The sequence below is a fragment of the Calidris pugnax genome, unplaced genomic scaffold (assembly GCF_001431845.1).
Source record: "Calidris pugnax isolate Ruff unplaced genomic scaffold, ASM143184v1 scaffold207, whole genome shotgun sequence".
Classification (NCBI taxonomy): domain Eukaryota; kingdom Metazoa; phylum Chordata; class Aves; order Charadriiformes; family Scolopacidae; genus Calidris; species Calidris pugnax.
This window is the reverse complement of record NW_015090931.1, coordinates 841,491-859,411: the sequence shown is the minus strand read 5'-3', so window position 1 is coordinate 859,411 and position 17,921 is coordinate 841,491. Positions and strand designations below refer to the sequence as shown.

Genomic DNA, 17,921 nt, shown 5'->3' with positions numbered 1-17,921 from the left:
TCCTTCTTGCAGCACTTCCACTGAAGTTAAGTCACAGATCATCTTCTTAACTTTCTAAAACACCAAAAGCTCGATTTTCTCATGCAACAAAAACCACACACAAATACAAAAAGTGCATGCAGCAACCAAACCAAGTTAAAAAATATGCAAATCACTCACAAGCATGCCATGCCACCTCAGAAAGAACAATGACTTGGCTACCACTGCACAGAGGGAAGGAGAGAGAGAACAATTCTTGGGAGGGCAATAAAAAGAGAATGAGTTTTTTTCTTAGCTGCCGATGCCTGGCATAGGTGGGTTGTAAACAAATTTTTAGAAAGTTTGTAAAGGAGGGTGACACGTATTCATTTGCTGCGGTGTTAGCATGTGGCAGGTGAAATTCTGTCCTGAATTCTCTCCCCTGTACCCGGGCTTGCACTCAGACCTAGTGTGACCTCTCCTCCTCCCTCCGCCTCTCTCCAGCCCGTCCCACCAGGCGCCTGTCCCTCCTTCCTTTGTCCCCACTGCCTCCTTTCACAGCCCCACTCGCCTTAGCTGACCTCATTAAGGGCCAGGGCAGGAACGCAAAATCCTTTTCTTCTGCTCTCCCCCTCGCACTTGGAGTTGGAAGAGGGGCACAAGAGAAGCCAACTTCCCCATAGACCTCATCAGCGGCATAAGGGAGACAACTATCCCATCCAGCTCTTCACCCTCACCTTATTTCAGGGGTACAGGACCTTTGGAGACTCATATTACTCACTGCTGATAAAGGCTTATTAGCCCCATTCTGGCTGCAGTCCAGAGTCAACTATACCGTGTCAGAGCAGGAGTGCCTGTCCCTGCCTGTGAACGCCAGTACAGCTCACCTGGGAGCTCACAAATATCACCGGAGAGCACAACGTGGCAGGAGTGTTCTGAAGAAACAAAGTAAACTGGGTTCACCATACCCTTTGCTGAAGCTCACAGCAATGCTGACTTCACAGTCCTCACTGGAAGTGCAAAGTAAGCAGTTTTTCCTGGGTTTTGGTTTCAGCATCAGAGCTCAAGGCAGCCAGCCCTAGCTGCAACTAATTCAGATCTCAGTGGTCTGCATGGGCTGCTCTCAATTGCAGTATAAATTATATTTCAGTTGTCTATACCAGAAATCCTACAGTGCAAAATAAAAGGATGACTGATAAATATTGGCTGATGAGTTAAGATTCTTTGCACATCTTTTAACTTCATTTGTAGAGATCAACAGCAAAAACCGGCCTCAAAATTGAGAGGTGAGCCGAACATCACTGTGAACCAAAGATACATGTAAAACAAACTGAAAGTTCTACTTCAATAAGGCTTTGAACTATACCTTCATGTTGCTGTAGGATGTGTTTAGCAATGACAATTAAAAAGACAGTGGAATTTTTGGGCTAATACATGTAATAGGTGATGTCCTTCTTCCTCGCAGCTTGTGAATGTGACTATCTGAGAAGCTGACAGGCAAGTTTCCGTGTTCCACTTCTTGATGTGGTTTACAACTCCAGTGGTATTGTCAGCTATTTCCCTATGTTCTCAGGTAAATTTCACTGCTATAAAAATTTTCAGGATGACCCCCAAGTATTCATTTTAGAGACCCTGGCTAGGTTCTTCTCTGAGTATAACACAATTTTTAAAGTTATATTATTTGGTTTTGTGAGTAGCTCAGTTATTTTATGCTGTAGTTTCTCAGAGAAATACCATCTCGCCCCAGTGATTTACTGCAATCCTGGAAGCTCCAGCTTGCCCCTCTTTCTCTCTGAGAGTGCCATACCTTCTCCAGCTATAAGGAGAGCTTAAAATGTGTATCTCTGGATACACATTTCGGCTTTCTCTGATGAAGTGGCAGCCAGTGAAGAGAAAACACTTGGTTTATATGCTTTAACTATCACATTTATTCCTAGGTGCTCTTACAGAGCAGTGCCTCTCCCTCCAGCCTCACGTCTCAAAACACCATACTCCTCCTCCTCCAGTAAATTCTCAGCCCCACAGAAATACCCTATTATATGTTCAATTCCTGCCCAGCAGTAACTAGGACATGCAGAGTGGGAAAAACCTGGTAGGAAGTGGAAGCTTCTCCAATTCAGAGATGCCTGTCAGCACTAGCAATTATTATTAACAATAGAAGGGATGATAACAGTACTGGAGAGGATTATAGGTGGTGAAAAAGACTTGTGCCTGTCTGAACTGACTGCAAAAACATAGTCAGTGTCTTTGTAGTCTAATAATGGTTTGTTAAAAAAATAAACAATGGCTAAATTAATTTCTTGCAGTTACGTTCTATTTAAAAAAAATATGCAATGGAGCCCGCAGAGCTAGATTACAGCTGCAGAAAGCTGTGTGAGTTTGCCTGTGTGATTCCAGTTTCAGCTGACCACTGTGAAGCCCTTCTAAAGCAGGGAGCAAAAACAAATGGTCAGCAAAGAGAGTCTTGTAACTGAAGTCTATTAAAGTCAAAGTTATTGACCACATCCTTGCATACATTTTTAATTTTTTTATATTTACCTTCTTTAGTTTTTATGGCCATTTTTCCATGCAAGCAGGATAAGGAAACTCATTAAACAAACTGGCTGGTACAGTAAAATTGGCTGGGCACAAAGTCCCCTTAGTCATTCCAAAGACACTGTTTGTTGTTATTACAAGTAAAACAGTTTCAGATAGCAGTAGGGCTTCGGGGTTGACTTCGACCTCTTTCAGTTATGCAAACTGATTGTACACAGTTCATCTGGTTATTGACAAACAAGTTATTTTGTCGACATCAGTGAAAGAGAAGGAATTTATTAAATATAGTCTGATGATACAAAGATAGCTGAGCTCTGGGGAGGGTATATGGGACTTAGCTCTGTCCTGACTTACAATTTGGAAAGGGATGTTAACCAGGGACCTTCTTTCCCTTTGTTTTTATTTCTTTGATATTGCTTCATTCTGAGCAAGCTGGACCCAATTCCATAGGTCAGTTTTGAAAAAGAGTTGAATGGGTGAAGTTTCACATGCTACTTAATCTATAAAAATATTCTATTTTACCCTTAAGCACAGATGCCTCAGGATTCAGAGGTCACGATAAAGCAGCTGGGTTTTTTCCAGCTTTCCTTGTTTTGGGGGACAAAGTCAGAAGAAAATCTCCTTTTCCTTGTTCTTAGAAAGCATGAAAAACTGTAATTTCTCAATAGATAATCCACTGGTAATGAAAAGTATGAGTATACTTGTGCAGGTGATGAGTGCCTCTGGAAGCTCTGCCCGCTTCATCTTCCACAGAAACATAAGGTGCTAAATAACTATATTCCTTATGTCTGTGCTCTTTCTAGGAATGTGATTAGAGCAAATGGAGAAAAATAGAGTGATTAAAAAAAGACCTTTTAATTTCTTCACAGAATAGTTCTTGATTGATACTTTCAAACTTTGTGATGGCACAAAAGAGAAAGAAGGCCTGAATCCCCCTTGTAACTTCTTGCCATGGATATCACACAAACAAAAATGAATTATTTCTAGTTCAGACAATTAAAATTATAAAATTAAAAATTACTCAGACAATTACAATTACTTGCAAAGAAAAAGCTGGGGGAGGAAAAATATCAATCAGATACTGCTTGACAAAGTCTTTGAATAAAAGGACTTGTGTCAACAAATCTGGACTATATTTACGGTCCTGTTAGAGATTATGCCAGTTCAACGGCCAAAGGTATCAATCTTAACCCATAACAAAGTTACTTATTAATCCAAATGCAAACCCGTACATGATAATACTTCATTACTTTCTCAATAGCACATTTGCAGCCAGCAACCGAAAAACCTCTTTCTGACATAGCAATGACTGAAACCATTAACTAACCTCAAATTCCTTTTTTCTCTTCAATTTATAAAAGTAAGTAAGATTAACAAAAGTAGCTATGCCTACAGTCAGAAATACAGTCATATGAGGATATCTGGTAATGACCCAAGTCAGTCCTGAAGCCAACTTGTTCATGTATTTTTAGCTATTCTCCCTGCTGAAATAGTGCACTCGCTAATATTTTACTGGTGACTTTCAACAAAATATCATCAAACCACTACCATTAAGGATATTGCAAATACACAGAGTCATTCAGTAAAGGTAAATGCAATCAGTCAGGAACAGCCCCTCCCCAGGGGGTCTGCCAGTGAGGAGTTTCTTCCACAGGCATAGAAATTACAATATTCTGAAAGTTGTACAGGACAAACAGTAAAGTCCGTTTCCTGCCATAAGGTGCCTTCTGCATCAGACTGGCAATTGTGGGACAGCTGTGAAGGAGCGTGGATAGGCAACACAACTGATTTAAAAACAGGAGACTACTGCCTTCCTGAACAAAATTAGAGGCAACTGCTAGAAGCATCTATTATCAGGTAACACCTCCTCACCCCCACTAATCTCGTTCCACCAAAAAGCTACAGTGGCACTAAAAACCTTGCATACAAATCTAGGAGCACAAAGGAAAAATTACGTAGGCTACCCTACATGATATACAGTGGGCTTTTGCTTGACTACTATTGCTCTCTTGAAATCTGCCCTCCCTCTTTTTAGTCTATCACAGAGCAGAAAGTCTGTAGCAGTAACAGCAGACAACTTAAACATAAATCACTGTTATTTTCTAGTTTCAATTAAAAATACTGAAATAATTTTTTTAAAAATGAGAACTGACAGGACACAATATCTGCCACTTATTGGAATCTGTCACCTTATGCACATATTTATAGGATAAGCAGACTGAATAAACATACATATTAGTGGAGACAGACAAGTATACACATTTCAGTAAACTGGGAAAAGACCTGCCATCATCCCATGATCCAAAATAATACAGCTTTCACAAACAACTGGAAAGAACTACATTTTGGATAAAAGCTATTTACAAAGTGGAAAATGAACTGCTAAAAAAACTCCTTAGCTTCATCAACCCAGTGCTGTGATGAAACAGAAATGAAATAGATTTCTACTGTATAAGAGGAAAGCTACTTCCTGCAAGACAGATCTCTAATAGCTCAGAAAGAGTAACATGGAACACTTTTTCCATTGGAAAAGAAGAGTCAGTAGTGCAGTTCTTTAATAAAAAAAAAGAGGAATTTTAGAAGTTATTACTTAGTCTCTCACTAAAACACATGAATTCAAGAAGTCGAATAGCAAAGCCACTAGACTTTCTGACTGACAACATGCTCATATGACATATTCATGAAGATAAGGACTTCTGACTGTTTACTAATAGCAACTATTAACTGTTAGTTACAAATTACCTATGACATTTTTTGTTTTTCAATGCATGCAACAATGAACTACAAGCTAGAATTAAATGAAATGAATAAAAATTTAAAAATATTTTTAAAGCTGTGTCAGGACAATCTTGTTCATTCATCTGAAATACTAAACAATGCTTTGAAAGTAACAAAATACCTGAAAAGACAGCATCTTACTTACAGGAGAATTATCTTTCATATTGTTGCCAGAAAGGCATGCTCTCCTCCCTGTCTAAAGCAATTCAACCTATCAAGTAATAAAACCTGAGTGTCTTACTGTCAGCAACATAGGTGATGTAGCAAGAAAACAACACGTAGAGGTTTAGAACGAAGTCAACAGGATAGTAGAGAAAGAGAGCACGTCTTTTATCAGCCAAAATGGGGACATGTCAGCTAGAGCCAGTTGCCTACTAAATACAACTTTTCATTGTACTGGCAGATGAGAAGCTCAACATGAGCTGACAATGTGTGCTCGCAGCCCAGAAAGTATCCTGGGCTGCATCAAAAGAAGTGTGGCCATCAGGTTGAGGGAGGTGATTCTGGCTCTCTACTCTATTCTGGTGAGACCCCACCTGGAGTACTGTGTCCAGCTCTGGGATCCTCAGCACAGCAGGGACATGAACCTTTTGGAGCGGGTCTAGAGGAGGGCCACAAAAATGATCAGAAGGCTGGAGCACCTCTCCTACGAAGACAGACTGAGAAAGCTGGGGATGAGGTGCCTGGGCAACAGAAGGCTCCAGGGAGACCTTAGTGCAGACTTTCAGTACTTAAAAGGGATTTACAAAGATAGGGACAGACGTTTTAGCAGCGCCAGTAGTGACAGGGCAAGGTGTAATGGTATTAAACTAAAAGAGGGTAGGTTCAGATTAGATATAAGGAAGAAATTTTTTACAATGAGGGTGCTGAAACACTGGTACACGGTTTCACAGAGAGGTGATTGATGCCCCATCCCTGGAAACATTCAAGGTCAGGCTGGATGGGGACCTAAGCAACGTGATCTAGTTGAAGATATCCCTGCTCATTACAGGGGAGTTGGATTAGATTAACTTCAAAGGTAATTTCCAACCGAAACCATTCGATGATTAACAACTAGCTTGGCAAAATTAAGACTTTTTAAAAATAGTGTGAATACAGAAATTTCACTCCAGGCTTTAACTGTAAGTACCAGGCCAAAAAAAAGAAATTTTGCTCAGAAAATATGCAACTCATGTCAGACAGGAAAGAGCACAAATAATCCGTTTCTTTCAACAATGCAATTGTTCATTACTAAAAACTGTGTAACAATAACACTCAACAGTCAGTGTTTGTGGATCCTTTCTCCTGTTTCAGGACATAAGAAATTTATATCACATTGATGTTGGAGACAGTGAATTAAGTATATTGAAAGCAAGTGGTTTCACTGCTCTCACAGACTGTAGCTAAGTTCCTTCCCTCCTCATTGCTGAAAGTTTATCCTCTAATAAGTAATTCCCAAGACATCTTGCAATAGGAAGCATTCATGAATGAATGCATTAATAAATGTTTCCTATTGCAGGGCCCACTGGGAATTCTTTATAATACTTGTAAGGAGTTTACAGACCTTCATTAGTTACATAAAAAACCCCAAAATTTGCTTTTTCTGAACATAGTGTTCTGCCCCTTTTCAAAATACCACAGCCAACAACTAAATGCTAGCGTGAAACAGAGCCAATGACCCTGTACGTACTTACCATGTACCACATGCTTGGCCACTTGGGATCATTGAAATAAGTGGATTGGGTACCACCAGGTTTATAATCCCTCTTTATCCTTCTTTTAACCACCTGCTGTTGTATCCACTCCACCTGCCAACCAGGAAAACATATGGAAAGTGTTAGGGTTCCGTGGAGATTATCAAGAAATGTGTGAAATCTTGGGAAGTTTCCCATTACCATAGTCCAAGACATATTTCATGTTAAAGAGTTCATTTTGGCAATGGGAACGCACAGCTCACCTTGGCATACTGTTCACTGAGGAATACGTCCAATTTAGTTAGTGTTACAAATCTCCCTGAACAACTACTTAAATTCCCTGCTAGAAGGACTTCACTGGCTACCATCTTTTGAGTGCTATTATTTTATTATTTTTCATTATTTGACTAGTGTTTCTTTCGCTTTTATAAAACCAGTTACTTTTACAAAATGTAACAGTATATTACAATGATAAATTAATTACATTTCTGACACAGTGGCGTTTTTTTTGTGCTTTGGTTTCTTTTTCTAATTTTTATTTAAGTCTTTTCCTGTAAACAAAAACATTCAGAAAAAATAAGGAAAATACTGTTTTTGCTTAATCAATATCTAAATCACCTTCACCAATTGGGAGTGAAAAAACAAAATTAAACTGTATTTTTAGCGAAATGACTCTGTCAAGATTCTCTCAGCCAGGCATTCTGGAACTTTATTTTATACTAAGTTCTCCCCAAGGAGAAACAGCTGGGTACTAAGCAACAGGTCAAATTAAAACAACAACAACAAAAAAAGTGCTTGAAACAGGAAAATAAATATAAGGGTTAAAAAACTAGTTCTGATAGTTATATTCTTGTCTGTCTGACCCCTCTTGAAAGATTCATGATACATCCAGAAAGGGTGACACCAAAAGTGACATCAACCTAAGAGCAAATAGGAATCCACAGTTACTTCGGCATTAGCTATTCTAAATGGGAGCTAGTTTCTATAAATGTAAATAATATAAACTATCCACAGAGAAAACCAAGTTATATTTACACACATCTAGCTTCCTGACAGCTCATATTTCTGCTGAATTGTTTCATGGGATATAACTATAAAAATTCAATTCACCTCTCTTCAACCAAGACAGCCATTTCCTACTAGCAGGCAACTCTGCACCTTTTATTTGTGCTGTTTATGACTATCTGCGTATGCACACAAACATACAAATATATAAAAGAAATTTACTTTCACCTCACGTACTTTTTTGTCACTTGTCAGAGTTCCTGTTAGTGTTTTCTCTCACAAGGCTGATCTCTCTACTGTGCATCCACAACTCAACTTCAAATCCTTAGACACACAGGTCCATCAACATCAACAGAAATTTTGCTTGAGATCCGTACCATACCTATCTCTACTACCTCTACCATACCACCTCTGCCCTCTACTTCTTGGTCAGAAGAAAATACAGGAAGACATCCCTGAACTCAGGATGACAAGGTTCCTAGAACATTCCTAGGAGGCCAACTCATGGTTTTCTTTATAAAGAAGAAATCAATTTTTCCCATCCCAAGAATTAACTTCAGGGTCAAGAGTATTTTTCTAGAAGAATAGAAATTATGCAGTTTAAGAATACAGCCTCTCAGCTAGTGTTGACACTGAAATCCATTTCTCTGTCAAATTTTCTAGGAACAAGCATAGATCCCTTTCTGCTTCTAAGGGATCTGAGAAATTTGATAGTGTGCCTTTCTCTCCTGGTTACTTTGCTCCTCTTTCAGCTCAGGCTGAAATCCATCTTGGTGGATGCACTCTTGAGAAGCCAAGAGCTGACTGCCCCCGTCAGATTGTACAGGATCCAGAGGTCCCTTCAGCAGGAGTTGACAGCTAATCAGCCTTGGGCGCCATTTGATGAAACAAAGTCTGGAGGCCTGTAAGATGCACAGAGCATATCTGGGCAAAGACCAAAGGAGGGAGAGCCAGAAGACTTTGATAAGCACTAAGCTTTATGGCTCTTTAAAGTGGGATCAACAAAAGTCTTAACTAGATCTCCTCACAAAAAAAGGCTGATTTATAATGAACCCTACCTCGTTGTCACTTGCTGCTAATATATGCTTTCTTCTCCAGACCCTCACACAGAAACTTGTTTTTCTTCAAAGTTTCTTTCCTTGCAGGTATCCCAGACCTCCCAATACATCTGAAGCCAACTGAGAGGCATCCTATGTACCATTTGATCTCTGGCTCTGCAGCTGCCTGGATTGGCATAGATCATGGACCTCTCTTCTTCTATTATTTAGCAGTCAGTAACGAAAAGGTTTCAACAGGTCTGAATAAGCAAGCATGGTTTTCAGGGCTTATATAGATCCACCTTCCAAGCCTTATTATGAGATTTCGGTCTCGGTGCTAGAAACATTTTCAACTGAGGGAGAGGCCTCAGGCTTCTATGCTGCAGGAGCATTTACTGTCATCTTGACTCATCCTTAGCTGCAGGAATTAATCACTAAGTATGCTACCATGTTGAGAAAGTTGTTTAAGTCAACAAATTTCGACATTGCACAGGCCAAGAGCACACAAAACACACCATGCCATGCATGGTAACTCAGTACAAAAACTCATTTATATCTTGAGTCTTCGGGAAGGAGTTACAAATGCCTACTACCAACAAAATCTGATGATCTAATAGTTTTGTAAAACTGTCCACAAAATAAAAATCCATGAGATAGACTCAGCAGAATGGGATTAAACTTTCAACCACTGCTACCTCTGATTTACATGCATGAACATTAATGGAAGAAGTTAGTCACCAACACTTCTGTCTCTAGAGGAGCTGTAAATCAGTGACCCAGGGCATCTATGTTGGCATTAAGGACTCCTGAGCATCAAGGCTCCTATAAGAATTACCATTAGCAACTGATTTTTTGAAAGTTATTGAAAAACACCTTTCTTTTGTAACTGGAGACAGAGTATTGTAAAACAGTCCTGGAGCCTGCGCAATACACAAGTTTAACCAGAACATCAACAACTTAATACCATTTCTATACAGACAAATGAAAGGGTTTTTCCTGACAAGACAAATTCCAAATCTGTTTACTATTCACTGTGAAAATATGTTGTCTCCATTTATTTACTGCCTGTTCAGCTGGAGGTATCTGCTGGCCATTAAAAACACTGAAACATAAAGGGAGCATAGTTCTTGTGGAGACTGATATATGCCTACATTGATGCCTCAAAAAATGCCCACTAATTCCTTTTCTCTGTTTCCTTTACTCCAGACAATATTATTGAGAACATTTATCAGACAGTTATTTAGTCCAAGCAATCATAAACACTGTGTCACTGCACAATTCCAGTTTATTGCAACAACAATTTGATATATAAAGAAGTCTGTATACATGTGGGAATTTATGTACATGCATATATTTGTCCAAATGCCTGTATCAACTGAGTTAATCTGCAAGGCTGTAGTATAGTAGGTAGTTAGATTTTTGTGAGGTATGGATAAATATTTTTCTGTATCTCATCCAGTGCTTTTTGACGAAAAAAGTAAGTAACTGTGCTTCAGATTATGTACCTGTTGCAGGGCCTGCCCCTATTACATGCTGCATGTGGCCCATAATTCCTATAGCCTCAGCTCCTAGCAATGTTAGGGAAAAACATATGAAAGAGTAATTTTGCAGAGGGGCTATGCAGCCTGCATGATTAGACCCAATAGCATACAATTAAAAACATCACAGGAAGACAATTTTCTCATCTGACAAGTCAGTGCGTAAAATCTGGTCTACAGAAAATATCATTTCTATATAAATAGAAGAGTTTACTCCACTGAACCATAGGGTTTGGGGCTTTTCTGTAATAAGTGAACAGAAAAACTAGCCAGTTTAAGCTAAATTGTACAATCACTAGGTCATGTTAATGAATACAAGGTCAAGACTCAGTAGTTATTTTAGTATTCTGACATATACTTCCAGAAGTATTTTATGGGCATTCATCCACATGCCACTGTCAAATGCCTGGTATATCTTGGATTTGTTCACTTCTGTATAAAAAGAGCTCATTTGTACAAAAATATTTTTTAAAAAACTGTCCACACTTCCTAACCCAAAGGCGTTGAAGGAAAATCTCCAGAGTGATTGATTATACAGATTGCTATTTCTTGCCAAAGGGAGACTCTATGCAAACAATGAGGTGCATTTTAACATTTCCATAAAGTCACACTTACTGAGGGGGAACACTGCACATTTTCCCATTGACTTCAGCTTCGAAAGTTCCATTTCCTGAATGTCTAGAAATCAAAGCCAAGCCAGATTGGAGACCAAACTATTTTACAAAAATCACCATTTCCAGTCTCCTCACTTCAGCACTCACAGGGCTGTTCTGTGCATGATGCAGCTCTTCTTCACAGACCTGCATGGAATGCTGCTATGGCATAAAAGCTGCTCTGAGCTAATTCAAGCATACCACTCTTTTACTCTCTTTAAGTGCTAAAAAATACATTGAAATGGTGTATCTGTGTGAAACAAAACTACTTTCTACCATTTTCACTCTCTGATTCAAGAGAACTCTTGGGAAAGGAGTCCCATGTACGTATGCTGTTATAATACCTCCTTCAGTGTAATAAACTGTGAAAAAGTTTTAGATATGAAAAAAAATTAACATCCTGAAAAAAATAATCCAGCATTTTATCAAAGTGGTGTGATTTTTAACATACAAACACTAGACAATCTTGTGGTAGAGCACTTTTTCAAATATATGATCAGAGGGTCTGCTTGAATAAATATTTTGGAATTGATTAAAAATGTGTCAAGTCCAGTATGTGAAAATCCCATTACTATAAAGCAGAAGTTACAAGGAAGCTGAGGTTGTAATCCTTTCCATTTTGAGGAAAATATGCATGGCATAAAAAAAACAGCCTAGTTCTGAAGCAGGTTAGACATTTCTTATCATAATCTATGATTTTTATGTTGCAGAATTAAACACGAAGGTGTGGGTCTTCAGTTTGTGCAAAAGAGCTGTTAAAGGTGCACTCCCAAATGTAATCGTGGTTTTATCCCTTGTACTGCCATCATTCACCTCAATCTGTCCTATGCCCATAAGAAGAAATTAGAAATTCCTACTCAGAAAACAAGAAAGCAGGTGCCACAAGAACATTGTAGATTAAAGAGAAAAAGAGAGAGAAAACTCAGAAAGGGGACGTGGAAAGTATCGCCAAGCAAGCAGTGAATCTGTATGGAGTCAGGACGGATCAGTAGAAGCCGCAACACTCATATGTGGAAAGCTGACACTGGACAGCATTGCAGCACTTATACTTGGAGTTTGTCTACAGAGGAATTGATCTGGGTGAGCATCCTCCCTCTCTGTGCAGATGCACCTGGGACACCTGGCACACTTCATTCTTCACTCTCCTGAAGACCCTCAACGCCCACATATATATGAGTTCTTGTAGACCCAGCTGTTGAAGGACAAGAGTGAGGATGGCGCTCTCCGAGACAGAACACAAAACTGTACTTGTCCCACAATAGGCCATGGGGAAAAATTGTTCTGACAGTTCCTGCTATAGAGGGAAGGGATGCCATCCAGAGCAAACCTGACAGACTAAAGAGGTGATCCCATGCACATGAAGATCAACCAAGCCAATTGTAAGGTCCCGCACCTGTGTTGGGGCAATCACAAACATGGATACAGGCTGGGAAATGAGTAGATCGAGAGCAGTCCTGTGGAGAATTTAGAATCATAGAATCATTTAGGTTGGTAAAGACCTTTAATATCATCAAGTCCAACCATTAATGTTACACTGCCAAGTCCACCACCAAACATGTCCCTATGTGCCACATCTACTCATCATTTAAATACCTCCAGGGATGGTCACGCAACCCCTTCCCTAAGCAGCCTGTTCCAATGCTTGAAAACCCTTTTGGTGAAGAACTTTTTCATAGTGTTATATCTAAACCTCCCCTGGTGCAACTTGAGGCTGTTTACTCTTGTCCTAACACCCACCTTGCTACAACCTCCTTTCAAGGAGTTGTAGAGAGTGATAAGGTCTCCTCTCAGACTCCTTTTCTCCAGACTAACTACTCCCAATTCCATCAGCCACTCTCCATGAAACTTTTGCTCCACACCCTTCACCAGCCTTGGTGCCCTTCTTTGCATGCACTTCAGAGCTTCAAATGTCTTTTTGGGGTGAGGGGCCCAAAACTTAACACAGTATTTGAGGAACAGCCTCAATTGTGCCAAGTACACAGAGACAATCACTTTTGTAGTCTTTCTCACCACACTATTTCTGATACAGGCCAGGATGCTATTGGCCTTCTTGGCCACCTGGGCACACTGCTGGCTCACGTTCAGCCGACAGTCGACCAACACCCCCAGGTCCTTTTCTGCCAGTCAGCTCTCCAGCCACTCTGCCCCAAGCCTGTAGCACTGCATGGGGTTGTTGTGACTCAAGTGCAGGACCCAGCACTTGTTGAACCTCCTATCATTAGCCTTGGCCCATCGGTCCAGCCTGCCCAGATCCCTCTGTAGAGCCAGCCTTCCTGATCTCAAGCAGGTCAACACCCCTGCCTGACTTGGTGTCATCTGCAAACTTACTGAGGGTGCACTCGGTCCCCTTGTCCAGATCATTGATAAAGACATTGAAGAGAACCAGCCCCAGTACTGAGCCTGGCCCCTGAGGAACATCAGTTGTGACCAGCAACCAACTGGATTTAACTCCATTCACCACCACTCTTTGTGCCCAGCCACTGAGCCAGTTTTTCACCCAGAGAAGCATACGCCCATCCAAGCCATAAGCAGGCGGTTTCTGCAGGACTATGCTGTGGGAAACAGTGTTGAAGGTTTTGCTAGAGTCAAGGTAAAGGATATCCACAGCCTTTACCTCATCAACTAAGCAGATCACCTTGTCACAGAAGTTCATCAGGTTAGTTAAGCAGCACCTGTGTTTCTTGAACCCATGTTGACAGAGCATGATCGCCTGGTTGTGTCGTACATGGCATGGAATGGCACTCAGGATGATCTGTTCCATGACCTTCCCAGGCAGCAAGGTCAGACCAACAGGCCTGTAGTTCTGCGGATCCCCCTTCCGGCCCTTCTTGTAGATGGGCATCACATTTGCTAGCCTCCAGTCAACTGGGACCTTCCTGGTTAGCCCGCCCTGCTACTAAAGGATGGGAAATGGCCTGGTGAGTACTTCCACCAGGTCCCTTAGTACCCTCGGGTGGATCTCATCCTGCCCCGTAGACCTGTGTGTGTCTAAGTGGTGAAGCAGTTTGCTAACCATTCCCCTTTGGATAATGGGGGCTTCATTCTGCTCCCTACTCCTGTCTACTAGCTCAGGGGGCTGGGTACTCAGGGAACAACTGGTCTTACTGTTGAAGGCAGAGGTTGTGGATGACCTCTCCTTAGAAGTGTTCCAAGGACAGGCAGCATGGGGCTTTGAGCAACCTGATGTAGTAGAAGGCATCCGGGCCCGTGGCAGGGGGGTTGGAACTACATTATCAAGCCATTCTATGATTCTAAGATTCTTACAAAAACGGTACGTATCTTAGTTTTCCCATCATGAAATTTTCCATGACACAAGCTCTACATAAGCATATCATTTGACAACACTCTTTTTACATTTCACACTGTAATGAAAACAGAAAGTCAATAAATTTAGGATTAAAGTGTGTAGGAGGGTATACCAATAACCAAGGGTCATATCGTGGTTACTGAACAACTGAGTCCCAAGCCATTACTCAGGAATGCAGGAGGGGTGACTCAGAGTGTTGGCACACCTCCTGCCATCCACGTGCAGAGTCACAAAAGTGAGACCCCCCCACAAAAGTTAGTTTTTTTCAGCTTAACAAGAATTTTGTGGATTTTTTAAATTATAATTTAACACCAGGCTATTTTCCTAACTTATCAGTATTCTCTGACTTGCAGTAGCAGCAGCCAGTTTGCACCATAAAAATAGATGAAGACAGTTGGGTAAAGTAGCTGTTGACATAGGTCAAGAGGATGGAAAATTATTGCAGATACCGTTTCACAAACTGTAGGGGTCTAAAGTTGTATAAAAAGTCAGTGAATCCAGCAGCGTTAAGTGATGCATTCTTGCTGATTGACAAAGTGCTTCTTCAACAAGGGTCAATGACAATCCACAATCAAAGCAGTTGTCATAATTATGCTACACATTCTGAAAAAAGGCAAGATAAAAAAGGAAACAGATGTTAGGACAGGCTGGGGAGAAAAAAGAAAAGCAGAGGAGGAAAGAAGGCAGCAAAGAATGCTTGAAATTACCACTTAAGCCCAGAGAAACACATCTTGCACAACAGCAGGGCAAGCTACTGCAGTCTCATCCGTGGAACAAAGCTGAAATTCAGTGCACATTTTTCTGCAGAAAAGCCAGTCAATCCTGATATGAATTAGGTGGTTTCCACCTACGTTGCTACATACAAGTGATCCATTGTAGCACTACAGCTATACTTCCACATCCGCGAGATACAATGATCTACAGCTGTGCATTTTAACACATCCGAAACATCCTTTGCCTTCCCACCTTTGCCTTCCCACCCCCAGAGCTCAGAGCTCTTCACAAATATCAATATGTATCAGCCTACAACTGTGCGTAGCAGCAAAGTCTTCTTCCTGCTTTGGGAGCAAGACTGTAGAGGAATAAGTTGGCAAGAGAAAAGGCCACAGCCTGGCTGGAGATGGAGATGCAAAGTCTCTGTCCCAAGGCAGTTTATTACCAGCCAGAGCTGCTGGGAAGGACAAGCATCACACTGAAATTCTGGAGAAGCTCAGCATGTCTGCTGCTGGCCAGGACTCTTGTCCCACTGGAAAAGCAGGGAACAATGAAAGGCAAAAAGACCCACACCTTCTCTCCTTAGGGAAGTTTCAGCAGCTTTTCTATTCATAGGTGTGACTGCAGCAACTGCTGAGTGAATGTGGCCACGGTCTCTGCCCAACCTCCCCTCTTGCATGCTGTACCACAGCAGACCACAGAGCAGTTCAAAATTACAGGATGAAAATTGACACAGCAGCTTTGTGGCAGAGCTGAAAACAAGTTCCAGGGAGCCTGGGCTCCTGCCCGGTGGCTTCCAGCAGCACCAGCACCAGCTGTTGTAGGCAAAGCATGTCTTAAGCAGTTGGGGATTTTTCCCTTCCTCAGACCTGAAGTGCCCTGACCAGCTCAGATGCTCTGGTTCAGTTTCTAAAATAACTCAGCCTTGGAAAAGCGAGGGAAAATCTTTACTGCACCAGCTTAAAAGGAACTTTTATGTTTATGCAAGGTACTTTATCATTAATAGCCACAGGTTATACAACTCACCTTGTAACAACTCAAGAGCTACAAGGCAACACAATTTAAAAAAATGACCTCTAATTGATACATCTGCTTGGTACAGTCCCTAAAGTGCTCCTTACACCATTACATACACTGTTAGTATATCTACAGTTGGATAGTGTAATCATCTTGGGACAGTGTAATCATCTAGAATTTCAATACATCATGAAGAATAGTATTAATATTACTCCAAACTCAAATGTTATGTCATAATTCCATCTAACTTAGACCTAAACTTGCATCTTCTTAATAAACTGAAAGGATGATTCTAGATCCAGTATTCACTAGGGGATAAAACTTTAAACTCTCTAAACTTAATTAGCTTTGCAGTCTAACATCTGGCAGTTGAAATATCTTGCGTTTTCTGTTTATATTACTGTAGCAATGATGATATATATTTTAAAAAAACCTGTAGAAGTTTCTGATGGATTTTTTCTTTCCTTAGGCTAGTCCTACAACTCTTGTTATAAATCATTTAAGTCCTTCAGACATCTGCACGTGCTAATGTAAGATGGTCTTAAATCATTTACTAAATGACTTCTTAGGAAAGACAGATCTCTCCCACAGGGTCAAATTGAAATATCAAAAATACCACTGTAATTCCAAAGGTGTTGATTCAGACAAGGGTTTGCCATGGCTTCTGTTGCTATAGATGTTCACAGCAGTCCAACAAATCCACTGAGAATTAGTGAGACACTAAAAGTATTCCATAATTAAGTGATATACAATATCCAACAGTGGTATACTGGTCTTGCCAAAGCAAATACTTCCTCTTGAGTAGTCTCTTCACTGACCAAAACCCCCTTGAAATTGTCCTTATGTAATGTTTCTCTCTACAAAGGAAGAAACTATCACTTACTACTTAGTGTAGTTCCACCACTTTTACTTAATGATGTTTCACCAACATGGAAATTTTTGACATAAATTCACCGTGGAAAAATTCAACCACAAAGCATATACAAAATATCAAATCAAGCATTTTTGTGATCAGAATACTTAAAACCGCAGGAAAAGTTGGTCCCATTTGGGTTTTTTGGGTTGGGCCTGTATCATTACTATTTAGTATATTTCTATTCATGAGAAAAGGATTAATATATTTTTCCAAATCTACCCTTTTTATATCATATATATTAGGAGTAGGTATTTAAAATTCAGAATTGTGTCAAAAGTGCTTATACCAAGCTTCAGAGTTTTGAAATATTAAAAATAATTGGGTTTTCCTGTTTGTGGAAGTATCGGTGGTGTATTTTACACCACCCCATTTCACCAGTTATTTGGCATTTCAGATGCCTTTATAGCACAACTTGATAAGTACTCCTATTTCTCTCATGGCCAGCACGATTGTCTCTGATCTATCATTTCAAATCAAGATAGAGGAATCGTTACCATTGCCTCCTCTGGCACAAGCTATAGTGGAAAAAAAAAAAAAACAAAACAAAACCAAACAACCCAAAAAAAAAGGAAAAGGGAAAAACCTTTGTGTCCTTTTAAGTCATTGCTATCTTAATCTCTCTTTTTCTCAGCCTGTGACCCAAGTTGCAGTATACGTCTTTCTGTCCTGAACTCCAGTCTTGCAGCTGGCAGTAAAGTTTGCTGCTACTAAAATATTGATTGCTGCAGCCCTTGAACATCATCATCACCGCCATCTGAAATAATCTGCAAAGACTTAGCTGTGAAAGACA

At 40.4% G+C, this 17,921-nt stretch overlaps 1 protein-coding gene across 2 annotated transcripts in view; it reads right to left on the bottom strand.

Annotated features, from left to right (window-relative positions):
• The window catches only part of PCSK5 (proprotein convertase subtilisin/kexin type 5), a 303,186-nt gene that overhangs the window by 242,082 nt on the left and 43,183 nt on the right, over positions 1-17,921 (bottom strand). For both annotated transcript variants that reach the window (XM_014951658.1, XM_014951659.1), the window contains exon 3: positions 6,945-7,058. In XM_014951658.1, the coding sequence (XP_014807144.1) occupies positions 6,945-7,058 (114 nt within the window). The remainder of the gene's footprint in view (positions 1-6,944; positions 7,059-17,921) is intronic.